The sequence below is a fragment of the Microcaecilia unicolor genome, chromosome 4 (assembly GCF_901765095.1).
Source record: "Microcaecilia unicolor chromosome 4, aMicUni1.1, whole genome shotgun sequence".
NCBI classification, from domain to species: domain Eukaryota; kingdom Metazoa; phylum Chordata; class Amphibia; order Gymnophiona; family Siphonopidae; genus Microcaecilia; species Microcaecilia unicolor.
The window spans coordinates 39,570,905-39,597,302 of NC_044034.1; the positions used below are offsets into that span (position 1 = coordinate 39,570,905).

General features: G+C 43.8%; 1 protein-coding gene across 2 annotated transcripts in view; it reads right to left on the reverse strand.

The window, feature by feature from the left end:
* Positions 1-26,398, reverse strand: part of GRM5 (glutamate metabotropic receptor 5) — a 580,379-nt gene that overhangs the window by 319,616 nt on the left and 234,365 nt on the right. For both annotated transcript variants that reach the window (XM_030200161.1, XM_030200160.1), the window contains exon 2: positions 12,495-12,744. In XM_030200161.1, coding sequence (XP_030056021.1) covers positions 12,495-12,744 — 250 coding nt within the window. The remainder of the gene's footprint in view (positions 1-12,494; positions 12,745-26,398) is intronic.

Consider the following 26,398-nt stretch of genomic DNA (forward strand, 5'->3'; position numbering starts at 1 on the left):
CGTTCATGTCTAGGGACGACCAAATCTAGGGACGACCAAATTTAAGGATTTGGACGTCCCTGATGAAAATACGGGTTTCCCTGCCCCTGGATCGGGACATTTTGCGAGGACGTCCAAATCAAAACTTGGACGTCCCTTTCGAAAATGCCCCTCTCTGTCTCACTAATCCATGCTTATGTGTATGCTCTACAATTTTGTTCTTTATAATAGTCTTTACCATTTTGCGTGGCACTGACATCAGGTTCACTGGTCTATAATTTCCCGGATCACCTCTTGAACCCTTTTATAAAATTGGTTTTACATTGGCCACCCTCCAATCTTCTGGTGCCATGCTTTATTTGAATGATACATTCCATATTACTAACAATAACTCTGCAAGTTTATTTTTCAATTCTATCAGTACTCTGGGATACATACCATCCAGTCCAGGTGATTTGCTACTCTTAAATTTGTCAAATTGCCCCATTACATCTTCCAGGTTTACACAGATTTGTTTCAGTTTCTATGACTCATCATTTCTGGCACTGGAATCTCTCCTACATCTTATTTGGAGAAGACCAAAGCAAATAATTAATTTAATCTCTCCACTATAGCCTTGTTTTCCCCAAGTGCCCCTTTTACCCCTCAGTCATCTAGCAGTCCAACTGATTCTTTTATTAGCTTCTTGCTTCTAATATACCTAAAAAAAGTTTTTACTCTATGTTTTTTGCCTCCAATGCAATCTTCTTTTCAAAGTCTCTCTTTGCCTTCCTTATCAGCACTTTGCATTTGATTTGCCATTCATTATGCTGTTTCCTGTTATTTTCAGTCAGATTCTTCTTCCATTTTCTGTAGGATTTTCTTTTAGCTCTAATAGTTTCCTTCACCTCACTTTTTAACCATGCCAGCTGTTGTTTGGCCTTCTTCTCTCCTTTTTTAATACATGGAATATATCTGGTCTGGGCTTTTTGAATAGCATCCAAGCCCGAGGAAAACTTTTGACCATATTCTACTTTTAGAAAGTTAAATGCTAATGTATTGGATTTCCTGTGTGTATTTACTCCAGAGATTATATCAAATCTGATCATATATAATAATCACTGTTATCAAGTAACCCAAGCACTATTACCTCCTGCATCAGTTCATGTGCACGACTAAGGATTAGGTCTAGAATTGTTCCCCCTCTTTTTGGTTCCTGAACCAGCTGATCCATAAAGCAATCCTAGATTTCATCAAGGAATTTTTCCGCCCTAGCATGCCCTGATATTACATTTATCCAGTAAGTATCGGGTAATTAAAATCACTCAATATTATTGCGTTACCCAGATTGTTAGCGTCCCTAATATCTGATAACATTTATGCATCTATCTGTTCATCCTGGCCAGGTGGACGGTAGTACACTCCTATCACTTTCTTTTTCCCCTTTAGACATGGAATTTCTATCCATAGGGATTCCAAGATGTGTTTTGTGTCCTGCAGAATTTTTAGTCTATTCGATTCAAGGCCCTCCTTAACATACAAATACTACCCCTCCACCAATTTGATCCACCTTATCACTGCGATATAATTTGTACCCTGATATGACAGTTTACCATTGGTTATCTTCCTTCTATCAGGTCTCACAGATGCCTATTATATCCATCTTTTCATTTTGTGCAATATATTCTAACTCTCCCATCTTGTTTCTTTGACTTCTGGCATTTGCATACAGACATTTCAAACAATGCTTGTTATTCCTATTTACAACTTGCTCAGCATCCTTTATTGTGTCCAGGGAGTGGTAATTGGCATGCTCAATCATTTTGAAATGTTGGTGTCTCTGTCTGTCGCTATAACTAAATTAATTTATGTCACCAGTATGAGGGCAATTTTCAGTAAATTCCCCTTGAGTTAGTGGATATCAGTAGTACTGGTACTTTTCTATATGGGGAAAATGGGCAATCCTGGGGGTGAAGACAGTGGCATGAAGAATTTATTTTTGATTCCATTAATATTACCTTCTGCAAGTATGCCTATCCTAGAAATTGTGAAAAAATACCACAATTGCCATTTGCAGCCTGTTATTAAACACTCTCCACCCAATATTTAAACACCGTGGGCAAAATTGACTTCAAATGCTGATCACGGCAGTTTAATTTATACCTGGTTATTCACTGCCAGGCTGTACACAGATATTGGCAGTGAGTATCCAGGTATAGGACAGTCAACTTAAGTTATCCAGTTCCACCTTAGCTTTACCCATGGACTGACCCAGCACTACCCATATAGTCAGTGGTGGCCCAACCATTAGGCCAACTGAGATGAAGTGGCATCTTTCCCCCTTCCTTCCTCAACTCCCCTCCCCAGGCTACCTTCTTTTTTGTTTTACAGAAGTCAGCAGTGGCAGCGATTCCCATAAGCTGCCCTTCTGACAGCACTGGTGTTTCCTCTGTATTGCAGGCTGCCATAGACGGTCAGCAGCCCAACTGTTTGGGGAGGCTAAAGGGGGCGGAGCTTACCTCCATACGCTCCGTGGCAGCAACGTCAATGAAGAAAAAGACTACAGGCTCGCCACCAGCTTCTCCCTTCTCTCTGCACACAGTGTCCCGCCTTCTGCGGTGATGCATTTCCTGTTTCCGCGAGAGCGGGACACTGTGTGCAGAGAGAAGGGAGAAGCTGGCGGCGAGCCTGTAGTCTTTTTCTTCATTGACGTTGCTGCCACGGAAATAAAAGATAAAAATGCGCGGGGCGGGAGGGTGGACTGCACCACAAGCGGAAGTCGACGATTGGGCTGGGGAGGCTTAGCCTCCCCAAGCCTCTTATACGGGGCGCCTATGCAGGCTGCCTCTCTAATGTAACTTCCTGTTTCCTCAAAGGTAGGCCGCAGTATAGAGAAGATGCAGGTGCTGACGGCTGGGCAGCATATAGGGATCGCTGTCGTCTCTGACTTTTGAAAGCAACAACAAAAAAAAAGGTAGGCTCAGGGAGGGGGGGTTGAGGGAGTAAGGAAGAAAGGAAGAAGAGAGGGGGGAGATGCCAGACTGTGACTGGAGGGGGGAGTTGGCAGAGACAGTGTGGAAAGATGTTGGACTGGGAGGGGGGCGCCATCTCATCCCTGCCTCAGGTGGTAGATTGCCTTGGGCCGCCCGCCAGCTATGATATTCAGGGGCATTATCTACATAATGTTGCTGAAAAATCACTGACTGGGTCCAATGAGCTGCGACCCAAATATCAGGGCCTAAATTTTTACCTTCAAAAGTGTGTTGGGTGCTGTGTAGCTTAGAGCCCAACTATCTAGGATGCCTGAACTCCGCACACAGGATCTCCATTGCCTACTTAACTTCTAGTATTTTTAATGGTAACCCGAGTCATGACATTTTTTTTTTAATTTTATTTTTAAGATTTTAACATTTAAATCAAGCAATACACTTGTTTGTAAAGCAATACATTTCAACATATTTGAGGAAAACAAAAAAAAAAACAGGAAAAGTACTGAAATTTCTTGCTCAAGTCCACTTTTTTTAGGGCAAGATGTTAAGAAATGGAATATATATTATAACAAAAATTATCAATGATAAAGCAACAAATGGTAACAGCCAGCATTGAACAGTGTTTAACTATAATTCAAGGGTAAAGATGTTCTAAGATCCCCTATTTTGCTTTGAGGTGAGAAATGCTGTTAATTGAGCCGGGTCAAAAAATACATATTTGTTTGATTGGTATCTCACCACACACTTGCATGGGTATCGCAAGTAAAACATTGCACCCAGTTGAATTACAGCTGGTTTCATTAAAAGAAATGATTTCCGACGCTTTTGCGTATCTCTGGAGATGTCGGGAAAGATTTGAATTTTCTGACCAAGAAATGTTTTATCTTTATTCTTGAAGTACATGGACATTAACCATTGTTTATCTGGTGCCAGTGCCAATGTTACTATCAAAGTTGTAGGAATCACATCTTCAGAATCTGTTAATTCAAGCAATTCAGTGACATTCAGTGGTTGTTCTTGTACTTCAGTTTTTTGTTCACTTCCTCTTTTACTCCTAAAAATCTCTATTATATATTTTTTCAACATTTCCCGAGGGGGTTTAGTAATCTGTCTAGGAAAATTCAACAATCGTAAATTGTTACTTCTAACTGTATTCTCAAGAGACTCAGTCTTTCTTCTTAATGAAGTCAAATCTTTAATCATAACCTCCTGTTGGGACTGGATTCTCTTCATATCAAGATCTTTCTTTTCTTTTCTTCTGCCTGTTCAAGTATCCCTATTCTTACATCTATAGTCTTTATTTTTTTCCTCTTGTTTTATCATTTCCTAATTTAATGTATTTATCTGTGGTGTCATGACATTTTAACACAGGGTCTCATTCCTTCAGCAGCCTTGCAATTACTCAGTTACCTATACATGCGGCCTGATCCCCTTCTGTCTTCTCAATTCAGCCTTACAGGGCTAAATTTAAAGCTCTATGTTTGATTTTCAAGGCCCTCAGACAAAAGGTCCAGAGTACTTAAAGAATAAGTTAACTCTTTACGCACCTTTGAGACCTCAAGGAGCATCATCATCTTTCCCCTCATCAAAGGAAATTGTAGGATGTGATACCCGCCAGCTTAGCCTTCTCAGGAGTAGCCCCCACACTCTGGAATTTACTCCCAGAGGGGCTGCATGTAACTCAAGACTACCTTTACTTCAGGAAGCAAGTAAAAGCCTGGCTCTTCTCGCAAGACTTTAAGACATAGGGTGATTGGCTATACACCCATTCTGCACCTGGGCTAGCTTGCAACACCCACTGTAATAGACCGGTTCCTTAAATCTTGATTAAATGTACAAAGAACTTGCCTTTATTTTGGCCAACCATTTATTTATCCCAACTGACTCTGTACCACCCATCTTGTCAGCTGTATGGTAAGCAGTATTGTAGAAAAGCATTAGGATCATAGCAATGTTATTTGAATGCTCTAATTGTGTGCTTATTAGATATTCCATCACCATTGTATTATATCTCTGTTATTTGAATTTCAGTGCTGTTAAATGTGCATAGTTTTTGAACCTGTTTCATGGTAAGGGGAAAGGGAAATGGAACTTGATATACTGCCTTTCTGAGGTTTTTGCAACTTCATTCAAAGCGGTTTACATATATTCAGGTACTTATTTTGTACCAGGGGCAATGGAGGATGTCAGACTCACAGAAACAGAAGCCTGCGTGGCCGCGTTGCTGATCTGCAAGGGCAGGCTTCTACACGGAATGTTGCTAGTGGAATAGCAACATTCCATGTAGAATCTCAAATAGTAGCAACATTCCAGAATCTCAAATAGTAGCAACAGCAACATTCCATGTTGAATCTCAAATAGGGAACTGGAAATGGGACTTGATATACTGCCTTTCTGAGGTTTATGCAACTACATTCAAAGCGGTTTACATATATTCAGGTACTTATTTTGTACCAGGGGCAATGGAGGGTTAAGTGACTTGCCCAGAGTCACAAGGAGCTGCAGTAGGAATTGAACTCAGTTCCCCAGGATCAAAGTCCACTGCACTAACCACTAGGCTACTCCTCCACTGGTAGGCCTATTACTAGGTTTCAAATTTTCTGTTTTCAAGTTTAACTCGTTTATTGTATTTATATTTATACTTGTCCATTTTACTATTGTTATGCCGTTAACAAAATTGTAAGTTTGATATTAAACTGTACCTACTGTACACCACCTTGGATGAATATCTTCATAAAGGCAGTTAATAAATCCCAATAAATAAATAAATAAATGCATCCCCCAGATTACCCTCCTCCATCATAAACTCACTTCCTGATTGATCAGTGTAGTAGAAAGTGAGAGGAGGATGAATGCATCTCTTCATGAAGAAATATTAAATTGGACCTCCCTAAGCTGGTACCCCCTCCCCTCCTACCCATGACTCATATACAGAAAGAGCTTCCAAATGAATGAGAGAAATTCAGAACAGATAAAAGCTTATGTGTGGGATGCAGTTCTGTACTTGCTAAATCAATTTTACACACAGATTATTTCAGCGATATAAAAAAAAAACCACTAGTATTTTGCCACAGTGTAACCACGACAACTAACCGGAAATTAAGTTATTTAAATCAACACAATTAATACACCATTATTTTCTTGAAACACACTCAGATCTCAGCTATTTTGTTTTTATGAACATATTTCTGTACGTTCATCAGTGCCATCTACACTGTTTCCTATCTAACAAAAGATGTTGCTTTAAGTGATAAGCACAGATGGATCAGAACTACGGAGAAGTTACATTTTTGTTCAAGGACAAGTGCCTTCTACTGAGACTGTAATGATGTACATTATGGAAAATGACAGCTGCATGCCTATGTAATCAAAGAAAGTCTAGGCTCTGCTAAGTATCTTTTGAAACCCTTGAAAACACGTTTTTATATAACAGCAATGTCATTCCTGCTCTGTCCTTTCAAACTACATTTATGACTCTGCAGTATTAGGCTTACTTTCTTAGGGATTCTTTTACAAAGGTGCAGAATAAAATCGCCTTAGTAGACCCTTATGCCAGGGCCGTAGCCAGATTTCGGCGGGAGGGGGGTCCAGAGCCCGAGGTGAGGGGGCACATTTTAGCCCTTCCCTGGCGCCGCCGACCCCCTCGCCACTGCCGACCTCCCCCCTGCCACCGCCACCACCAACTTTGACCCCCCCCGTGCTGACGACCCTCTCGACCCCCCCTCCCGCCACCAACCCTCCCCCGCCGCCTCCGTCGCCTACCTTTGCTGGCGGGGGACACCAATTCCCGCCAGCCGAGGTCCTCTTCTTCCGGCGCAAGGCTTTGTTCTGTTTCTGAATCTGACAAAGTCTTGCGCCGGAAGAAGAGGACCTCGGCTGGCGGAGGTTGGGGTCCCCCGCCAGCAAAGGTAGCCCACGGCGACAGCGGCGGGGGAGGGTTGGCGGCGGGAGGGGGGTCAACAGGGTCATCGGCAGGGGGGTCCATGGCCAAATCTACGGGGGCCCAGGCCCCCGTGGCCCCACGTAGCTATGCCACTGCCTTATGCAAGTCTTTCCTACATATTAAGGTCATTCCTTTCTGCAGCCAGAAAATGGCTGATTTCCAAGATTTGACATTAATGGACATGCGCTAATGTTGCCATGAGCCCTTACCGCCACCTGTTTTGTAGGCAATAAGGGCTCACTCGCTAATCACGAAGTAATCAGTTAGTGCATCGGCGTACAAATGCCCACTCTCCACCCCTCTGACATGCCCCCTCTGAGAAAAATATACGTTTTTTAGCACGTGGTATGTGCACACAGAAAATTACTACTACTTAACATTTCTAGAGCGCTACTAGGGTTACGCAGCGCTTACAGTTTAACAAAGAAGGACAGTCCCTGCTCAAAGGAGCTTACAATCTAAAGGACGAAATGTCAAGTTGGGGCAGTCAAGATTTCCTGAATAGAGGTATGATGGTTAGGTGCCGAAAGCGACATTGAAGAGGTGGGCTTTGAGCAAGGATTTGAAGATGGGCAGGGAGGGGGCCTGGCGTATGGGCTCAGGGAGTTTATTCCAAGCATGGGGTGAGGCGAGGCAGAAAGGGCGAAGCCTGGAGTTGGCGGTGGTGGAGAAGAGTACTGAGAGGAGGGATTTGCTCTGTGAGCGGAGGTTACGGGTAGGAGCGTAAGGGGAGATGAGGGTAGAGAGGTAAGGAGGGGCTGCAGATCGAGTGCATTTGTAGGTTAGTAGGAGAAGCTTGAACTGTATGCGGTACCTGATCGGAAGCCAGTGAAGTGACTTGAGGAGAGGGGTGATATGAGTATATTGGTCCAGGCACGTGGTATGTGCACACAGAAAATTACCATGGGACATCTAAGCGTGTCCTGCGATAAGCCCTTTTAAGCTTACTGCAGTTTAGTAAAAACACCCCTAAGGATGGTGCATATCCATAGCATTTTTGCAACTAGTCTTAGGAATCAGACAACAGTTGGATATACTTTAGTTCTCAGTTGCTCAATGCCTATTTTCCTCTGTGAGTTATTGATGAATATGAATATTGTCACAATATGCCTAACCATCTACCTGGGGTTACCCCGCAGTCACTTAGAGAGTCTATCCCCAGCACAGCTCAGGCCCATCTACACCTGACACTTGTGCTCTACACTAGCACCCTCCTCCCACTGACTGGGTCACAACTGCCTCTAGGTGAGTCTCCCACTCTCCAATTATCCCCAGTGATTTCTAGGTTACTGGAGCCACACACCCAGTGGTCCCACAGATCCCAGAAAGCACTCACACACCCAATACACATACCAGGATTCTTTATCAGTCCAGACAAACAGTGTGAACAAACAATTATGTTTATTCTCTTAAAAAAATATTGAACAGTGGAACAAAATAGTTCAATTGGCAAACAATAACAGGTAACTGAAATAAGGATCAATCATAACACTAAACACTTGCATACTTCCTAGAAAGTACATAGAGAGATCAGGGCATATATCTGTTTACAGAGCTTCAGCAAAAGAGATCTCTCTCTCCTTCTCCCAGGCTGAAACTGAAACAACAGCCAGCATCTGCTGGGCAATTTCAAAACTCCAGACCAATGAGAGCCCAGAAAAGTCACGTTTCAAATAAAAACTGGTTACATCACTACTGGCACTTCCTATTATCTGTGTGCTAAATAAAAGAAAGAGAAGTCAGTTCTCTGTAACAGCTTTAAGCATAAACATGCACCATCTGCTGGCCAAACAGGAGAAATACAGTTCAGACATAGTTAAGACAGAAAAATATCCAATACATTTTACAGGCTTAAAACACACTGTTTCTTCACAAATACCTTATTCAAAAGATGATGCTATTTCACATTTGTGAAAATAACCATGCAGATATTTTGCACTTGTTTGTCCAATCCTTAAGTCTGGCTTTTCCATTTGCAAAACCATTTGGTAGTCAGTTTAAAACAAAAGGAAATACTTCTTCATACTCTTGGAACGTTTTATTACAAAATGTTGTGGAGTCAAATTGTATCTCTCAAGACATTAGAAGACAATAGTCCAGTTTGTCATCCTAGCTTCAGTTTATCCCTGGAACATGATCACTAGAACCTGGAAGGGCCTAGACATACATTGTTTCTTAAACACTTCCACAATTTCCTTTTGCATGCAGCTAGCAGAGCCAGGATACCAGACCAAGGGCCCCTTTTACCAAGCTGCGGGAAAAGGGGGCCAGTGTTGGCGTCAGCACGTGTTTTGCACATGCGCCGAGGCCCCCTTTTACCGCAGCTGGTGAAAGGGAAGTCTCGCTTTCCTACAGGAAATGTCTGGGTGGCAAGTAAAGCACTTGCCACGTGGCCATTTTGGGGGGGGGGGGAGCCCTTACCTCCACCCATTGAGGTGGCGGTAAAGACTCTCTCGTTAAACTGGTGGTAATCGAGCAGCGCACAGCACTGCCCAGTTACCTCCAGGTACACTCTGGCGCTACAAAAATAAATGAATTTTTGTAGTGCCGGAAATGACGGCGTGCTAGAGGTGGGAAGTACCGCCGGGCTGCTGCGGTATCTCGGCGGTACTTCCTGTATATATATATGTATATATATATATATATATATATTTTTTTTTTTTTTTTTTTTGCATTAGCGTTTCAATATTTTTCTCTCTCTCTCTCTCTCTGACCCTGGAGGATTACTGCCCTGTTCTTCTCAGGGAAATTTGTCCTTGTCTAGATCAGTCATTTATATTGTTAGCCATCACTTTGTTTCACATTAGATGTATTGCATTCATGTTTGATTCCTGTAAGCTATTCAACAAGTTGCTACTGGATTAGTGCAAGATAAATAATTGTAAAATAAATAATAAAAGGCAAATCAAGTTCCTGTTACTAGCCGATCAAACAAATGTGAGCTTCCTTATTGCTGGTTGTGTGAAAACTGTGACTGCAGTTTGTCTTAATTAGCAGAAAAGTGAGACAAGAAAGTGAATTAATTACAGGAAAAAAAACCTTCACTGGTAAAGACCACAATGATTAAAGAAAAATCTTCTCCATCATATTTATCTTCCTATAAGATAAGTCATAATGATTCAAAGCAAGGTCCACTGAGTCCAATATCTTGTCTCTGACAGTGGCCAGTTCAGGTCACAAGTGCCTTGAAAATCTCAAAAAGAAGATGACATTTTTCATAGCTCATTTCCAGGGATGAGCAATGGCTTTTCTAAGTCTACCTGATGAATAAATGTTTTCAGGATTTTTCCTCCAGGAACTTGTCCAAACCTGTTTGAATCCTGCTGTGCTAGTCCCCTGACTACCTTCTCCACGTGAAAACATACTTTCTATGATTTGTTTTCAATCTACTAGTTGTTCGTTTCAAATGTTCTCTTGTTTTAATGTTGGTTGAAAAGTTAAATAGCTGTTCCCTATTTAACCATTCCATACCACACATGATTTTATAAACTTCAATCACGTCCCCTTTGTCAATTTTTTTTAATGAAATGCCTTAATCTGTTTAGCTTTCTGTTATAAGAGAGATGTGTTCAATCCCTTTTATCACCCTTATTGCAACCCTTTGTCCAGAACAGTATCTATAAGCACACATTGCATTTTCATTTGTAATATTTACTTTGCTGTTTGGTCAGTTATTAAATGGTATTAAATTATGATGACATAATACAGTTTTTATTTTTTTCCCAAACAGATATCATTTTATATTAACGGAAAAGGAGAAAATGGTATTTAAATATACACAGGTCAGTATTCAAAGTCCTGTTGAATAAGATAACCAGCTATATTTAATCCTCTAGTGTACCAAGGGCAGGGCGGAGGGGGCGGTCCGCCCTGAGTGCAGGCAGGAAGGGGGTGCATGGAGCAAATGCACAGCTGTCGGCTCCACCGGTTCCCTGCCCCCCTCTGACATTACTTCCTGTTCCGGGACAGGGGACTGGCGGAGCCGACAGCAACGCGACTGTTACACACATGCACCCCCAGATGGTGAGGATGATGCGCTTCGGAGGAGGGGGTAGGGGGTGATATGTCGGGAGGGGGCGCAGTGGTGACCCACCCGGGTGGCAGCTAACCAAGGTACGCCACTGATTTAATTACCTATCTTTAGGAAAATATGCATCTGCACTTAGCCAGAAAAGGAACATTACCTGTTCAGAACTTGATTTAGAAGAGGGCTTGGTCTATTCCAGTGGCATAGCTAGGTGGGGCCACGGGGGCCTGGGCCCCCAAAATTTCATCCGGGCCCCTGGTTTTGCTGGCTGTGGTCCCCAACCCCTGCCAGCTGAAGCCTTCTTTAGCATCAGTCTCCGGCGCACCGTGTTCCCTGCCTTGTGCTCTTTCTTCCTCCTGACGTCCTGCATGTTCCTTTAAGTGAAACTGAGCATGCTCAGTTTCACTTAAAGGAGTGTGGACAGGACGTCAGGAGGAAGGAAGAGCAGGGCAGTGAATGCGGCGGCGCCAGAGACCGGTGCTGAAGAAGGCTTCGGCTGGCGGGGGTTGGGAGACCCGGCCAGCAAAGGTATTTGCTGCTGTGGGGTGCGATGGGGGAGAGGTGAGGTGGTGGGAGTGAGGAGGTGGGGGCAGCAGACTAAAATGCGCCCCCCACCTCGGGCTCTGGCCCCTCCCACCATGAGGTCTGCCTCCCTCCCACCATGAGGTCTGGCTACGCCCCTGGTCTATTCACCCCAGAGTGAAGTGAATATTAAGGACGGGCTGTTGTTAGCAATGACATAGTAAATGTTGGCGCAATTCTGGCGCTAATGGCCTCTAGTGCCCACATTTGCTTCTGAGCATCTGGGCCTAAGTTAGGTAAAAGGAAAGGGAAATTACCGATACAGAATTTGTGCCATAGTTGATGATATGTTGAAATCCTCTGCTCAGTGTGCAGCGGAGCCCAAGAAAGCAAAAAAGTGCCATTCTATAAAGTATGCTTAAAGTTAGGCATGGATTATAGAATAGCACTTACACCCGGGAATCGCAGATAGCTTTAGGCATGGACATTTGCACCACCTGAAATGTGGTGCAAATATATGTAAATCAATTAGGCGTGTAACCCCCTCATTCTTTAACAATGTGGGTAAATGTTAGGAACACCCTGTTCCACTCATGACCCTCACATTTCTGTTCCCCCATTTTATGCAGATCCCACACCTAAATTTATACACATATAGTTCAATTAAATCTAATTAGTGCCAATAATTGGTTGTTAACAAGCCAGTTATTGGTGCTAATTAGCTAATTATTCGATGACATTGCACACGCAAATTGGGCGCGCCTAGAATTGTGCGTGCAATTTTCAGGGAGTTTTATAGCATTTGGGGGATAGCAAGTAAATGGAGACATGCATTTAGGAAATTGACCTTTTGTTATCTTGACTGAAAATATTTCACTATGGTTCGTAAAACTAATATGAAATTGGTTTCCATATTCTTCCAAACCGCATGGTGGAAGAGAAGTAAATACAAATATTAATAGTAGAACAATTGTGCCCACTTATGAAAAAAAAATGGTCAGCTCTGCTGTGCTAATGCTTCTAAAGGAAAGATGTGATTGTAATGATTGCTCACCTCCCCAGTAGCAGAAGCTCCCCAGCCAGGGACTGGCGTCTCATGGCCTTTAGCAGCCCCCTCACCGTCATCCCCTCACAGAAGCAAACGACTACCCTGGCCTTTGGAAGGTGGCTTTTTAGCTTCTTCACGAGCTTGTCAAAGCTTTGGTCTCCAGCATTGCTGTAAATCTTGTAGGAATGAGCAATGCAGATTCCATCCTTAGTCGACATATCCTTGAACGCTTCCATTCCACTTTCTCCATAGTTTCCTGAGGGAAAATATACAATGGCATATAATAAATGGAAATTGCTTACATTTGGTTTGGCAGAAATTATATTTTATCAATACACTCATTTTGATGACAAATAAGCTTTAAAATAAAAAGTGACGCACTGTTCTTTCCAGCTTCACTACATAAGGTTGTAAAGTGTAAGGTTCAGGGGGAATGTGAGGAAGTATTTTTAAAATAAATTGGTAGATGATATCTGAAATATTATACCAGCAGAGGCGCCAGCTTCCAAATCAGTGACTTAAGTCAAGCATCTTTGGGAGAAATTAGGGTTGGGCACCAGGGGCAGCCCGACCATTAGGCCACCTGAGGAGTGGGACTCAGGCAGCGCTCTTTAGGAGCGGCATCTCGTGGGGGGGGGGGCTGAACCATTTTACCTGGAATAAAGGTGACTTTCTAAGCCCAGCAGTGGCAGCGATTCCCATACGCTGCCCTGCCGCTGCTGGCACTCACTTCTTCCCTTTACTGCAGCCGCCTAAAGTAACTTCCTGTTTTGCTCAGGCAGCCACAGTAAAGGGAAAAGGCGGGTGCCGGCAGTGGCAAGGCAGCATATGGGAATCGCTGCTGGGCATAGAAAGTCACTGTAACCAGGTAAAGCGCTGTGGGGGGGGGGGGGGGGCGGCATCTCGGCAGGGGGTGGGTGGCATGTAAGCTCCATCTCAGGCGGTATCTTGCCTTGGGCTGGACCTGTTGGGCACAGCCAAAATACCATAGTAGTAATAATAATGATAGGCCTTTTTACTAAGCTTTGTTAGGTGCTAACACAACAAAAATGGTCTAATGCTGGACATGTTAAAGCATTCTGCATTAGTCTGACCATATGCTCGCACTAAGCATGTGGTAATTATTATCCCCCCAGCCAGACACAGCAACTGACCGATTAAATATCCACCACTATCAGAAGTTTGTTTTTTTAATCCCCACACCCAGCAACACAGCACAACCAATGATCGTACTGGACAATATACAATCCTCATTCCCTTCGACCTTCACGGTGCCTGACACACACCCACCTCATTCGACCACAATTCAACCTTGTATTTGTTATCAACCGACTGGCGAATGCCTTTACGGTACCATGCAAGCCACACTGAGCCTGCAAATAGGTGGGAAAATGATGTGGGGTATAAATGTAACAAATAAATAAATAAATAGTATATTGGCACCTAACCTCACACATTTAGCGGGAGATAACTAGTTATCTCCCGCTAAATGCCCATGACTAGCCTCCAACCGGCAATATTGTGTGATATAACCAGTTAGGCGCATATATTCTGCGCTTAACCGGCTATGTTCATGGGTTACAATAGGCAACATAAATAGCAGGTCTATCTTTAACCAGTAAAATGTTAACTGGTTTAACCAGTTACCTTTTTAGTGGTTAAAAAATCCCTGGATATTCAATGTCAGTTGCCGGAAACAGTCTGGCATTGAATATCCGAGTTTAACGCTGGCGGCAGACAGCAGAAGTGCTGCCCGCCGCCAGCTGAATATCAGGCTCTATATTTTTTGGGAAGGCACATATCAGGAGCAGAGAACGGGCATGTTTATATATATCAAGTATTTGATAACCTGCCAAAATTCCAAAAAATAAAAATTGTGTCTAAGTGGTTTCACAATACTAAAAATCAAACAAGACATCAGAAAAGAATGCCAAAATCTGGATAGGACAGAAAAAGCAACCATACAGCAACAACAGCAAGGCTACTAAAACGATAAAATCAAAATTAAGAACGATAACAGTTACTTCTCATTCCATATAGAAGATGTCAAGCAGGTCAACTGGGTTTTGGTAGTTAAGAGCCAAATGCCAGCTCAAAAAAAGTGAGCTTTGAGAAGGGATTAAAATTTGACAAAAGACAGTTCCATTCGGAGCCAAGAAAAAAGCAAGCCGATCGACAGGTGGTTTCATAATGTGCATTTTTTTGTTGAAGGAAGAACTAATTTATTAGAGAGAGAAGAGAACAAAGAGACCATGAATGAGTATAAGGAATTGTGAGAGTCAAAAGATAGAGAGAACAATCCTCGATGAAACACCCTGTGAACTAGATGGAGAACCTAAAACCAACATCTACATTGAACTCTGCATCATATGCCTGGAATAGACTTCCTGAGCCTGTACGTCAAGCTCCATCTTTGGTCGCCTTCAAATCTAGACTAAAAGCCCAACTTTTAGAGGCTGTTTTTAACTCGTAACACCTATTCACTTATTCGGTACCCATGTTTTATCATTCCCACCTTAGTAATTCTCTTATCTCTTATTTGTTCTGTCTGTCCTAATTGGATTGTGAGCTCTGTCGAGAAGGAACTCTCTCTTCATGTCCAGTGTACAGCGCTACGTATATCTATAAGTGCTATAGAAGTGATAAGTAGTAGTAGTAGTACTTCGCCCACACTACTACTATTTAGCATTTCTATAGCGCTACAAGGCATACGCAGCGCTGCACAAACAACCTCAGACACTCTTCCCCCAGCCCACCCCTAACCTAACCGGTTAGGAGATGGCTGGTTAGTAGCAATATTTAGCAGCACTAACCAGTCACAAGTGCCAGTGAAAATCATCTGCTCGGGTTGCTCAATGGGTTTTAAGCAGGCAGGAGCCTCTCCTGCCTGGTTAAACACTTTTGAATATCGGGCAAACTATTTATAAAATAAGAGAGTCTCAAGGTGTCTGTGAAATGACAAGCAAGAAGGGTGTTGTCTAATGTTTAAAGGCAAACTGTTCCAAATTTTTACAGCCTGATATGAAAAAAGAACCATCTAATATGTGCTTAAACCATACACCCCTAGTTGAAGGGTATTTAAGTAAGAATGATGGCACCTGGTCAAAAGAAACCAGACAAAAAAAGTTCCCGACATAAAAGTCCCTGACAAAATAGACTCCCGACAAAAGGGCCTGATGAAATAGATTTATTTTTGAATGGTACGAATTTGAAGGGTACAAAGAAGTGGAGGAGCCATAAATTACTGAGAAAGTCCATGGCTTGTCTCTTGAAAGTCCTGGCACCTGCCTATGGCTTGACTTCACTATCCACACTTGGTATCTAGTGAGAATCATAAATCTGCTTGAAAACGTAATCCAGTTTAAGAGTCTATTTTGTCTTGGGTTGTTTTGTTGGGGTTTTTTTGTCGTTTTTTTTTTTGTATGGTCTATTATGTCGGGGTGCCAAGAATGATAAATTCAGTTAGATATCAGTAATCTTATGGAACAAGTCAAATAGCCCACAGCTTGACCTTACATGAGTGGCCTAGTGGTTAGGGTGGTGGACTTTGGTCCTGAGGAACTGAGTTTGATTCCCACTTCAGGCACAGGCAGCTCCTTGTGACTCTGGGCAAGTCACTTAACCCTCCATTGCCCCATGTAAGCCGCATTGAGCCTGCCATGAGTGGGAAAGCGCGGGATACAAATGTAACAAAAATAAAATAGATAGTATTGGAGATTCTACATGGAATGTTGCTACTATTGGAGATTCTACATGGAATGTTGCTATTCCACTAGCAACATTCCATGTAGAATCTCAAATAGTAGCAACAGTGGAGGAGTGGCCTAGTGGTTAGGGTGGTGGACTCTGGTCCTGGGGAATTGAGGAACTGAGTTCAATTCCCACTTCAGGCACAGGCAGCTCCTTGTGACTCTGGGCAAGTCACTTAACCCTCCATTGCCCCATGTAAGCCGCATTGAGCCTGCCATGAGTGGGAAAGCGCGGGGTACAAATACAACAAAAATAAATTAAAAACTAGGCAAACCCCCTAAATTCAACACAAGCCTGAACTGGCAACTAATGAAGTTACATCAATACAGGAGTAAAAAAAAACTTTTGTATGAAGATTAATGGTATTCTAACCCCTGAAGGAACTGGTTCTGATTAAGCCAGGCGAAATAGTAATAAAAACAATAATACAAAAGATTTGTCTACAGTCCAAGGATGAACTCTTGTTTGGATATAGCTGATTAAATCTATTTAATTATTCATGGTGCATTCTCAGATTGAATACTGTTGATTAGATGCTTACAAATAATGGCAGTTATACTAAAGTGGTAGGGAAAAAAAACTGCTGAAACAAATCCTGATTCAGTCTCATGAGTAAAGGCTAAAACTAGTTGAAGGCATCTGTTTAAATAAGATAAGCAGAAGAACATTACATCTAGGTGCAACATCTTCATGCACAGGAAACCAGCTCGATGAAGAAAAGACGGCTGAGGGGAGATATGATAGAGGTATATAAAATACTGAGTGGAGTGGAATGGGTAGATGTGAATCGCTTGTGTACTCTTTCCAAAAATGCTAGGAATAGGGGGCACATGATGAAGCTACAAAGTAGTAAATTTAAAACAAATTGGAGAAAATATTTCTTCACTTGACGTGTAAATAAACTCTGGAATTCGTTGCCAGAGAATGTGGTAGAAGCAGTCAGCTTAGCAGGGTTTTAAAAAGACTTGGCTAGCTTCCTAGAAGAAAAATCCATAAAATGGACTTGGGAAAATCCACTGCTTATTTCTGGGATAAGCAGCATAGAATGTATTGTACTGTTCTGGGATCTTGCCAGGTACTTGTGACCTGGATTGGCCACTGTTGGAAACAGGTTACTGGGCTTGATGGACCTTCGGTCTGACCCAGTATGGCAACACTTATGTACTTGTGATCAGTAAAGTTTTTAAAGCATTAACATTCTTCCAGTCCACTATATTCTTGTCCAGTAGGATCATTTTCAAAGCCATTTACCCAGTTCAACTGGCCTGACTAAACATGGCCCTCCTCTACCTGGCTGGAAGTACGCATCGATTTCCTCGGTGTGTATATTTAATTTTGGTTTAAAAAAAACCCTGTCCTCAGGGGCATGCTTAGGGGCCCTTTTACAGAGCGGCGGTAACCACTCGCTCTTCCGGGACTACCGCCAGCCCAATGCCTCTGGTGGTGGTAGTCCCAATCTGAGCATGCACCAGTTCCAGGGGATAAAGAAAACCCCTGGAAATTACTTGTGTGGCAATAACTTGGTGGTAATCGGACATCACCGTGTGTCACCCGGTTACCGCGGGAGCCCTTATCGCCACCTCAGTGGGTGGCGGTAAGGGCTCCCTGCCGCATGGCCACATGGTAAGTTTTATCTCACCGCATGGCCATTTTTTTACTGGCTGCAGAAAAAACGGCCCTGGTGCATGGGAAAAACGGCCTCCACTGCTAGCGCAGGGCCCCTTTTGTCCCACAGCTTGGTAATAGGGCCCCTTAGAATGCAAACATTCCATTGTGAGATATTCATGTGCTATTTTGCCCTCACTCGACACCCCACTAGAATGGGTCTTTTACTAAAGCTTAGCTCGAGGTATCTGCAGCAGGGCCTATTTTATTCCTATGGGTCCTGCTGCCAGGGCTGGTCTTAGGCAGAGGCGACCAAGGCGACTGCATAGGGCCCCGCGCCTAAGGGGGCCCCGCGCAGCACCTCAAATCTGCCTCGCTCGTGCCTCCGCTCCGACCTCCGCCGTTGCTCGCCTTAGTCGCCTGAGATGATCCCCATTCCCGTGGCTCGGCCACTCCGCCGCCACCACCGGCGCGGCATCCACCTCCAGCTTCGGCCCGCTACTAATTGTAGTGGACTTGAACTGAATAATTTCTGGGGAGGGGAGGTTTCATGATAGCATTGTGCTTATTATTTCAATCAGGTTTTTTTGTACAAGTTTAGCTTCATTTGTCTTTATTTGAAATTTCGTAAATAAAAAAATGTTCTAAAAATGGAATAATCTTATCAATGGGGTGCAGCTAGGGTGGGGGCGGAGCTAGGGTGGGGCAGGGCTAAGGTAGGCGGGGCTAGGATCTGCATAGGGCCCCGCACTTGCTAAGACCGGCCCTGCCTGCTGCAGCTAAGTCGAGCTAAGCTTTAGTAAAAGACCCCCTAGGGTTGGGCTGTCATTTGTGATGAAATCTCATTCTCTAATAATAGCACACACTTTTCTTAAAGAATGTGCACTACGGGCCAAATTCTGGCGCCTAAAGTTATGCGTGCTAATTTGGCCATATTGTGCAGAAAACTTAATGTATCAAGGTAATCGGCGCCGATAATTGGCAATTAACAACCAATTATCAGCATTAATTGTGTGGAGGAGTGGCCTAGTGGTTAGAGTGGTGGACTTTGGTCCTGGGGAACTGGGTTCGATTCCCTCTGCAGGCACAGGCAGCTCCTTGTGACTCTGGGCAAGACACTTAACCCTCCATTGCCCCAGATACAAATAAGTACCTGTATATAATATGTAAGCTGCATTGAACCTGCTATGAGTGGAAAAGTGCGGGGTACAAATCTAATTAAATAAATAAATAATTGGCAATAACTAAGATTAACACACATATTCAATTCTATAATGGTATGTTCCTAAATCGTATCATACATAACAATTTGGGGGCATGGTTAGGGGGAACGTTCCCAGATTTTATGCGTGTTGATACAGAATAAGGCTTTAGTGCACCTAAGTTAGGAAACATTATTTAAGCCTGCTAATAACAGGCCTAATTGTAGTCACCTACAGTTAGGTTAGTACATAAGTACATAAGCACCGCCATTCTGGGAAAAGACCAAGGGTCCATCAAGCCCAGCATCCTGTCTCTGACAGTGGCTAATCCAGGCCTCAAGAACCTGGCAAAACCCCCAAAACAAAACAAAAATTTAAATTAATAATGTTCAATGGACTTTTCCTTCAGGAATCTGTCCAAACCCCCTTTAAACTCAGCAAGGCCAACTGCTGTCACTAAATTGTCCGGCAACGAGTTCCAAAGTCTAACTACGCGCTGAATAAAGAAAATCTTTCTCCTATTTGTTTTAAATCTACAACATTCTAGCTTCATCTTATGTCCCCTTGATCTGTTATTGTTAGAAAGTGTAAACAAACGCTTCACGCCTGTCTGCTCTACTCCGCTCATTATCTTGTAGACTTCTATCATATCACCCCTCAGCCGCCTCTTATCCAAGCTGAAGAGCCCTAACCGTCTTAGCCTTTCCTCGTAGGGAAGTCCTCCCATCCCTTTTACCATTTCCGTCACCCTACTCTGCACCTTCTCCAATTCCTTTATATCTTTTTTGAGGTGCGGCGACCAGAACTGAACACAATACTCGAGGTGCGGTCTCACCACGGAGCGATACAACGGCATTATAACATCCTCATGTTTGTTTTCCATCCTTTTCCTAATAATACTCAACATTCTGTGCACCTTCTTAGCCGCCGCAGCACACTGAGCAGAAGTGTACCAGCCAAGTAACGTGTACCAACTCAACACTACTGCTGGGGTAGCATGGGTGTCCGCTGTTAATTCCTATCTTTCTATTTTCTACCGTGAAGGGGGGGGGGGGGTGTTCCCAGTGGTAATCAGCAACATGGCCACATTGCTGCGTGCTGTCCGATTACAGTATGAGTAGCACATGAGTCCTTACCACCATGTAAATAGGTGGCGGTAAGGGGTCAGGGAGTAAATAGCCATGTGCTACTTTTAATATTAGCATAGGGCCATTTACCACCCCATTTAAAAAAAGACCTTTTTACCTGCCGCAGTAAAAAAATGGCCCAGCACGTGCCAATTTCACGCGCCTACGCTAGCACAGACCACTTGTTAGCCCAACTTAGTAAAAGGGCCTGTATGCAACGCAACTTTTGAGAATGCCCTGCCTTGCCCACGGCTATGCCCCCTTTTGAGTTATGCGCTATATGAGTTAGGTGTCGTGCCTTATAGAATAGTGTGCATCCAGATGCATGTGCAAATCCTAAGCGGTGCCAATTAACATCAATAACTGGTCATTAGCATTGAATTATTGGTAATTAAGGGCTCGTTATGCAGTTAATTTGCATGCACCCAAATTTAGGTACGCAAATCTGAGCATCATATAAAGAATCTGGGGATAATTCTACTACTACTACTAATCATTTCTATAGCACTACTAGACGTATGCAGTGTTGTACACTTTACGTAAAGATACAGTCCCTGCTTGACAGAGCTTACAATCTAATTAGGACAGACAAACAGGACAAATAAGAGATAATGGAATTACTAAGGTGGGGATGATAAAACATGGTTACTGAACAAGTGAGTAAGAGGACTTAAAAGCAGCATCAAAAAGTGGGCTTTTAGCTTAGATTTGAAGACAGCCATTCTGGAATGAAAAATAAATAAATAAATAAATAAAACAACAGAAAAAAATATATTTTTTGGGGGGAGGGGTTGTGCATTCCTATAGCCCCCACATATAGCATGTACAGGGTATATAGCTGATTTTAGGGAAAGAACCAGGCACACCCATTAAAGGGGGGGCCGACCACAACCGGGCTGAAGGCCAGCGAAGACAGAAGTGTGAGGGAGGGTACAGGGAGGGCCAGCTAGAGAGCAGAGGTAGTAGTTGGAGGGAAACAAGGGGTAGCAAGGGGAGGGGGCAGGAAAGAAGGGGAGGAGCAAGGGAGGAGGAGAGAGGAATTCGAACTGCACAGGAAGTCCTTTTGAATTTGGAGGCAGGAGAAGGGGGTTGATACCAGGTTTTACCGCCCAATTGGGCGGTTTTCCGTGACCCGCCGCGGCAGCGGGTTGCGGTTTTTTTGGCTTGTTTTGGGTCTTTTGGGCGGTTTTTTAAGCGTTTTTTTCGGCCGCGGGGGGCGGGGTTAGTGACGTTTTGGACGGGGTTAGTAACGTTTTGGGCGGGGCCAATGATGGGGAGGCGGGGGCGGGGTTGATGACGGCGGGGCGGGTTGATGACGGCGGGGACGGGGGTGATGACGCAGGGGTGGGGGTGTCAGGGGCGGGGTTTGACTTTGGGCGGGTTTTGGGCTGGATTTGGGCTCGTTTGGGTGGGAAAAAAATTTTCCACCTGGCAACCCTGGTTGATACCTCTGAGTGTGTGCCGAATGCCCGAGTTGATAACACTGGTGGTTTCTTTTTTAAAACTGGCTATAATATATGTGAGGTTAAAGTACCCACGTACGCTGTAAAGCGCAGGGGTTATTCAAAATTACCCTTTAAGTTTGAACCTGTATATCATCTTTCAAGGCTGACATTTTAAATCAACTACTGTCTTCACCTGATCCTGTTTTGGGCCTCTGGAATGGATTGATACAGACTGAAAAACTAAACAACAGGTGCTCAATTGATGTTGTCTGGCAGAACTTTCTGATGTTAATGAATAATCCCTGTGTAGAACTAGCAAATCAAATCTATTTCCTTCTGTTATTGCCCATTTTGATAACATAACATTAGAAGCAAATCATTCTATGACACAAAATGCTGGGGAAACAGCTTTGTGAACCATCTCGGTGTAATTTCTGAATTGTGAAATTGGAATTCTTAGAGCTAAATTTTCTCTCTTACCCTTTAAAACAAGTAGCCTCAGTCACATAAGTTGAGAAACTATTTATATTTGACCTCATCCAGAGATCAGAAAAAAAGAAAAGGATATAAAAGTCATGCTGGGTCAGCCCAAAGCTCCATCAAGCCCAGTTTCTGGTCTCTGATAGCGACTAGTGAGGGTTATCAGGAAAATATGCAGAAGATTGTGTATTGGAGTATTGTGTTCAGTTTTGGAGGCCATATCTGGCTAAAGATGTAAAAAGACTGGAAGCAGTGCAAAGAAAAGCTGCGAAAATGATATGGGATTTGCGTTGCAAACCGTACAAGGAGAGACTTGCCAACCTGAACATGTACACCTTGGAGGAAAGGAGAAACAGAGGTGACATGATACAGACGTTCAAATATTTGAAAGGTATTAATCCGCATAAGAACCTTTTCCGGAGACGGGAAGGTGGTAGAACTAGAGGACATGAATTGAGGTTGAAGGGGGGCAGACTCAGGAGTAACGTCAGGAAGTATTTTTTCACGGAGAGGGTGGTGGATAGGTGGTGGAGATGAAAACGGTAATGGAATTCAAACATGCGTGGGATAAACACAAAAGAAACCTGTTTAGAAGGAATGGATCTATGGAATCTTAGCAGACATTGGGTGGGGACGCCGGTATTTGGAGAATAAAACCGGTGCAGGGCGGACTTCTATGGTCTGTGCCCTGAGAAAGGCAGGGACAAATCAAACTCAGATATACACAGGGGCGTATCTGGACTCGGGCGGTAGGGGGGGCCAGAGCCAGAGGGAGGGGGCACATTTTAGCCCCCCCCCCGGCGCCACAGATCCCCCCCCCCCGCCATTTCCGGACCCCCCCCCCCCCTCGCCACCAATGACACCCTCCCCCGCTGCTGTCACTTACCTTTGCTGGCAGGGGACCCCAACCCGCCGCCAGCCGAGGTCTTCTCTTCCATGCAGGCTGCGCCGCTGCAAGTTTCAACGCTTCCTGTTCTTCTGAGTCTGACGTCCTGCACGTACAACGCGTAGGACGTCAGACTGAATTCCAAATTCTGAGTCTGACGTTCTGCACGTTGTACGTGCAGGACGTCAGACTCAGAAGAACAGGAAGCGTTGAAACTTGCATCCTGCACGGAAGAGAGGACTTCGGCTGGCGGGGGCTTGGGGTCCCCCGCCAGCAAAGATCGGCGATGGGTTGGTGGCGGGCGGGCGGGAGGGAGGGGGAGGTGGAGAGGGTCTGTGGTAGGGGGGTCCAGGGCGAAATCTGCGGGGGCCCAGGCCCCTGTGGCCCCACGCAGATACGCCCCTGGATATACATATAAAGTATCGCATACCATGTAAAATGAGTTTTATCTTGTTGGGCAGACTGGATGGACCGTTCAGGTCTTTATCTGCCGTCATTTACTATGTTACTATGTAAGATCCCAACTGGTTAGGGTTACCAGATGGATCCACGTCATGGAAGACAGATCGAGCCAGTGCTGGATCTACCTCAATTGAATTTAATGAAGTAAAACCCAGACTTTCTTCCATGACCTGGAGCCATCTGTTAACCGTACAATTGGTAGTTGTTTTCCTTGTTGCTCAGTCCCAGAATAGGCTGTGACGTTTCCATCTGTAATAATTGCAGTCTGTTTTTTTAGAAATACCCATAAGCAATTATTACAGATAGAAAAGTCACTGCCTAAGGTCTCCTGTTTTCTAACCATCATGTCTGCAAGTTCCGAAGGAATGAAGACGTAGAGGCAGACACGATGGTTAGAAAACAGGAGACTTTATAAACAAGTCAATTAGTTAAAAAGGAACGCCTGGCATGGCCATGTTTTGCCTGGCGAGGGCTGCTTCAGAGGCTAAAACGTACTGTTAAAACAAACAAACCCAATGTATAAATAAGACAAAATCATATAATTGAAAAGCAAATAATACTAAAATTAACATAATAATCCATCAGAATCAGTACCAGCTGAATAAATAAATAAGTCAATAAATACATATATCATAAAAATTCAGTGCAAAATGACATAACACTAATAAACATTAGAATGTGTGTAGGAACCCATAAATGTTATACCCTTATGGTGTAAACAATTTGCATTACCACAAGCAATGCTGCAGAAAACATGAATAAAAGCAATTGTTACCCCTCCCCCCTCCCCATTTACAAAGCTAGTTCGGCTTTGTAAACAGAGAGGTTAATGTTGTACACCTAATTTTCCAGTTGCATATGTTCTTTCTCATTCTATTTATTTGTTCTTTTAAAATTATTTTATATTTATTAAGGGGCCTTTTTACTAAACTGCGACAAACGCTACTGTGCACATACCATGGCTTAAAATGACTTACCTTAGGATGGACTCAGGTGTCTTGCAATAAGTTCCAAATTGGTGCATGCTAAAAAATATTTTTTAAACTTTTGATTGGAGGGGGCATGTCAGGGGGGCAGGGAGTAGGTGTTCCTGCACTAATCAGCGGGAGGGGTCCTTTTAGAAAGGCAAACCAAAATGTGGCGTGCGGTAGTGTGGGCACGTGTTTTGGACGCGCCCTGGACCATTTCTCCACCGCGTCTGGAAAAAGGGGGGGGCAGGAAATGGACGTGAGGCAAAATTAAAACCAGTGTGCGTCTATTTATGGCCTGAGCCCTTAACGCCATCCATTGATTTAGCGGTAAGGGCTCACGTGTTACCCGTCTAGCACATGCCAACTGCCGATTATCGCTGGGAACGCCCCCACAGTAGAAAATAGAAAATTATTTTCTATCGCTGGTTTTCAGTGAGCGCCAAACTCAGAATTACCACCAGGTGCACGCGCTAGCCGGGCGGTAATGCAATTTTGATGTGTGCTGCACACGCATAGGCCCTTTCGTGCCTTTGTAAAAGGGCCCCTTAGTATGGCTACATTAATGTGCACTAACTGGTTAGCGCAGGATTACCACATGAGCCTTTGCTGCTTAGAAAACAGATGTCAGTAATTATTTTAACGACAGCATGCTAATGGCAACAATGCATGGCCTTAGTACGTGGAAAAACCCACACAAGGGCATACTAAGAGCACTTTTTACCACGGCTTAAAAAAAGGATCCCTAAATTTTTCACAATAAACTCAGGAATAAGAAAATAATACATTCTCAAACTGAGGTACAAGAAGCAGATGTGAAGGCAACATATGAGGAAATTAAAAAAAAATAATTAACTACATCTTGCTTCTTAGAAATATTATAGGATTAAGCTGGATCCATGATGAAAAAAAAAAAAAGAAAAAGAAATCTAACTACATGTTAGGGGCCCTTTTACTAAAATGCACTAAAATATGGGCTTAACATGTTATAATGCAGGATTTTACTGTGTGCTAAATCCAGATTTAATGCAATACTTTTTTTTAATTGCAGATTATGAATTGTTATTATTAGTAGAAAACAAAGCAGACCAAAAGTCCAAGGAATTCTTTATTGAAAAAGACCCGACGTGACCACGTTTCGCCAAATTGGCAGCATCAGGGGTAAAACACTAACTGGTTGAAAGCAGTGCTTCCCCTAATGACAAATGTGTATCAAAGACTGCCTGAAAAAGAAATCTATATAGTTTTGAGAAACACAAATACGGTTGGCAACAGTGCAAGAGCTACTCTCCTCTTTCACTCAGTGGAATAAGGCATAATTTATGGAATGTGTTTAGGCGAATTTCATTTTGGTGCCAAATATTTAGGCATGATATATAGCAGGGGTGTAGCCAGACTTCGGCGGGAGGGGGGTCCAGAGCCTGAGGTGAGGGGGCATATTTTAGCCCCCCCCCCCCGGTACCACCGACCCCCCTGCCATTTCCAACACCCAACCCCCGCCATTGCCGACCCCGCCACCGCCAACAACAACAGCAGGAAGGAAGAAGAGGACCTCGGTTGCCGGGGGGGTTGGGGTCCCCTGCCAGCAAAGGCAGGCGACGGCAGGTTGGCGGCGGGAGGGAGGTCGAGAGGGTCGTTGGCATGGGGGTCCAGGGCCAAATCTATGGGGGGCCCAGGCCCCCAGGCCCCACGTAGCTACGCCACTGATATATAGAATGTAGTCCTGTCTCCAAAATTTTAAGTAGCCATCAAAGCAGCTCTCATAGAAGATTCCTCTAAAGATGTCTCCAAACAAGTGGTCAGATCTAAATTCTCAGGGGCGCTTTTACTAAGCCGTATAAGAGTCTACACGTGCCCAACGTGCGCCAAAATGGAGTTACTGCCTGACTACTGCGTGGCTCTTGCGATAATTCCATTTTTGGCGCACGTCCGATAAATATGTTTTATTTTGGGGTGTGCATAATGGAGTGGCATTTTGGCGCGCA